General features: G+C 51.2%; 1 protein-coding gene across 1 annotated transcript in view; it reads right to left on the bottom strand.

Annotated features, from left to right (window-relative positions):
* GRIK5 (glutamate ionotropic receptor kainate type subunit 5) overlaps positions 1-3,804 on the bottom strand; it is a 52,415-nt gene that overhangs the window by 29,143 nt on the left and 19,468 nt on the right. The window contains exon 13 of the mRNA XM_025044809.1: positions 856-1,059. Within this exon, the coding sequence (XP_024900577.1) occupies positions 856-1,059 (204 nt within the window). The remainder of the gene's footprint in view (positions 1-855; positions 1,060-3,804) is intronic.

Here is a 3,804-nt window from a genome sequence, read left to right as displayed (position 1 = left end):
CTTCGTGCAAATCCACTCGGGGCACGCTGGTGCTTCCAGTGCACCCGCTGTCTCTTAGCCACCCCACCTCCATGAACGCCACTTCCTCAGCTCCAAACACACTGCCGTCCTCCCATATCCCCTTCACCTGACTCCAGACCCTTGGAGTATTTGCTTGGGTGCCACCTCTTCCGGGAAGCCCTCCCTGGATGCCCAGCTAGGCAAAAAGCCTTCTCTAGGACTGAATTCCCCAGTCTCAGCCCCAAACGCTGTCTTGTGGTCATTTGCTCTTCAGCATCCTGAGGAGACGCTAAACTCCTGGGGGCAAGGTCCGGGTCCATTGTGCTCACCACTATGTCCTGTGCTGTCAGCATGGTGCTCGACAAACACCTACTGAGTGAGCAAACCTGTGAGATCAGCAGACGGCCTCGACGTCTGCCATGTGCCAGGCTCCTTTAGCAGGTGCTGGGCATGGCACACAAATGAGGCACAGTCCTGCGCTCCAGGCCCAAGCTCCGCCTCCCACAGAAAGCTTTTCTTGATCACCTCAGCCCCCACCTGCCCCCCACTCAACGTCTCACTCACTCAACAAATCTTTGAGCACCATCGAAGCCACGGTGGCATGAGGGGAGCGTGTGGCACACATTTGGGTATAGGGGGTGACGCACTGCCTCTCTTTCCCCTGTGTCTACCCCACAGTGCTCACCAGGCACAGGTACACGGCACCCCATCAGCATGGTCGGAGCCCCAGTGACTCATTCCTCTTCCATTATGTGCCAGGCTGGTTCTTAGGCTCCCCTGGAGGCCCCCTGTCCACCTGCCCTCCCCTGCACAGGCCGTGACCCTTTTCCCAGCCATGGCCCAGCCTGGCCATACCCGGTTGATGAGCTCGCCGACCATGCCTGTCCAGGAGCCATTGGGCTCGGGCGCCCCGTACAGCCCGTCCTCCACCAGCCGCAGGCGGTAGCGGAAGCGCAGCAGCTGGGCCAGCTCCCGCAGCATGTCCACGCAGAATCCCTCAAAGCGCTCATTGCCTGACAAGGCCTGGAAGTTGGGCCGGCGCATGACATACGGGTTCTCCTGGAGAGGAGGGGAGAAGGCGGATCAGAGACAGGGTATCTGGGGGCTGGGCCAGGATCCTGGGGCCCAGGCCAGGCAGCTAGATCCAGGATCTGCTCAGAGTGGAACAGGCCTGAAAGCCAGGGGCAAAGCGCATGGGCCCTAAGAGTCCCTAGCAGATCACAGGGAGCTGTTTTCATCTCCATCGGCCAACATGGCGCCCATCTGTCTCAATCTTAAATGTCTACAGGAGAGGCAGATAACCTAAGAGTGAATCAGGCTGGATGGAGGTTGTCCCAAACGAGAACAGGGGTTCCCAAATTTTTGAATGACGCACAGTAGGCATTCATTTTCCTTTACAACCCAAGTCACACACATTTATGCATGCACTCATGGGCCATAATTAGACGTAGGTCCACAAAACAGTCCTTATGCCTTACGCCTATGGCACTACACCCTGATATTTTCTGTTTTACTCTACATTTTTTCACACGACCAGTAGTGACGCATTGAACTGACTTCATGAGCCAGCAAGGGACCAGAGGGTCTGCCCCAGGATTCCACTTTGGCCCAATGCCACCAGGAGAGAAGTGAGCCTGAGATGCCCAAGGCCCAGTGCTGAGAGAATTTGGAAACCCAGGTGATTCTGTAAAATCTCTTGATTATAAAGGTTAGCAACAATTTAAACTCTCATACCAATTATTTTTAGTGCTGTGCAAGTTAAACATCCAACAGTTTGCAATCTCTAATCTGCAGCTGGTTCACTACAATGATGCTTATTTTTGAGGGGTTCGAGCAAACTTTACTGACCCCCATTGTGCCACATAAGTGTACAAGCAGAGAGAACCTTCTAAGTGCTGGTAAGACAAGGCATATGAAGATGCTGGTAACAAAAGGGAAACTAATCCTGATAGTTATTGTCTAAGTAGTTGGTTATGCAGTACTTGGGACTAAGGAACAAAAGGACTTGGGAAATGGCCAGGAGAGTTCTGGCAAAAATTGCCATAATACAGAGCATGTTATTAAGTGCCTGCTGTGTACAGACCCTGTACTGCACATGTTCTCTGGAGTCTATCACTTTGATTCCTCACAGTGACCTTACACGAGGTGTTATTACACTCATTTTACACATGTGGAAACTGAGACTTACAGAAGTCAAGTGATTTGTCATCTCTGTCATTCGACACACCATTACTAAGCTCTGAGGGAGATGCAGCCACAATATTTTGCAGGTCCTCCCACCAGTTCCCCAACCCCTTGAGTCTGAGCTGCCTTCGGACTTGGCCAACAGAATGCGGTGGAAGCCATGCTGTGTGAATTCCAGAGCCTGGGCCTTCAGAACAGTCTCTTGGAACCACTGTGAAGGAAGCCCAGGCCAGCCTGTTGAAGGATGAGTGAGCCAAGATGAGCCAGCCAACAGCCAGCACCTACAGCCACTGCAGACCTTCCAGCCTGGCCTAGCCACCAACTGAATACAGCAGCCACAGTAAGCTCAGGCAAGACCAGCAGAACTGCTCAGTTGACCCACAGAATGAGAAATAATAACCATTATTGTTTTAAGCTTCTAGGCTTTGAGGTGGTTTGTTACACAGCAGTAGATACTATGAGGCCAGGTCCTGTTACGGGCTCTAGGCTTCAGGACTCCACAAAGCCCCTCAGCTGAGGGGTGATGAGATGGAAGAGAGTCAATGTTTTTTCTTTTTTTTTTTTTTCTCTCAACCAAGCTGCCTTTCCAAATCCAAAATTGTGGAACTGGGGGTAGGAATGTGAGATACTACTAATAATAGCGGCAGCAGCTCGCATTTCTGTGGGCTTGCTGTGTGACAGCTATTCTGTCAGCGTGGGAGGTAGGTATTATTACCTCTGCTTTAGAGACGAGGACACTGAGGTCCTGAGAAGTAAAGTGGTAAGTGGCTGAGATGGACCTGTCGGTCTGACTCCAAAGCTCTGTCTGCTCTTCAGTCCTCTGTTAGGCTGAACTCAAGTGGACGCGACTGAGAGCGATGTGAGAGGAGCCAGACAGAAATGGGGACCTGGGCTGGATATCGAAGCTGGAGAACCAGAAACCAAGAATTCTCTAGACAAGCACCCAGCGTTAGAGCTGGAAGCCTCTCCTACAGCCCTCTCAACATACACAGGAGGAAACTGGACCTCAAGGAGGTCAAGTGTCTTGCCCTGGACCCCACAGCTGAAGTAGGACAGTGGGAAGGGGAGACAGAGCAGAGCTGGGATTCAAAACCCAACTGTTGTGAGCCCTGTTCCTGCCAACAGGCTGAGCTGATCTCCAAATTCGAGATTGAGGCACTTGGGTTGTGGATTCGGGGTCAAGGCCTCAGGACCAGGGTCTGAGCTTATAGGGCCAGAAACAGGGACTGGGGCCTGTGAAGAGAATTCAAGATTGGAAAACGGTGATCTAGGGATCAGCCTAGAGCCCTAGACTATCAGAACCAAGGGTCTTAAGAAGCCTCCGGTCCAAAGTTTTCAGGTTTCTTCAAAGGGAATCTTCTGCAGAAGCTTTGCAGACAGACAATGAGCTGTTGCTAAGTCTGATCCTAAGAATTCATCCTACAAATGGCTGTGTACCTATACACAAAAATGTAAGTTCCAGAGAATCATGGCAGCATTGCTTGTAGAGAGAACAAAGACTGACAACCTATTCTGGGACAGGTTAAAAAGATTACTGATATCATTAAGGCATCCCAGGCAACCACTAAAATAACAAGTTCTCTCAGATCTATTAAGAGGAAAAAAGCAAGTTACAGAACA

Source organism: Pteropus alecto, unplaced genomic scaffold (assembly GCF_000325575.1).
Source record: "Pteropus alecto unplaced genomic scaffold, ASM32557v1 scaffold920, whole genome shotgun sequence".
NCBI classification, from domain to species: domain Eukaryota; kingdom Metazoa; phylum Chordata; class Mammalia; order Chiroptera; family Pteropodidae; genus Pteropus; species Pteropus alecto.
Note: the sequence above shows the minus strand (reverse complement) of the source record. Positions and strands in the feature narration are given on the sequence as shown.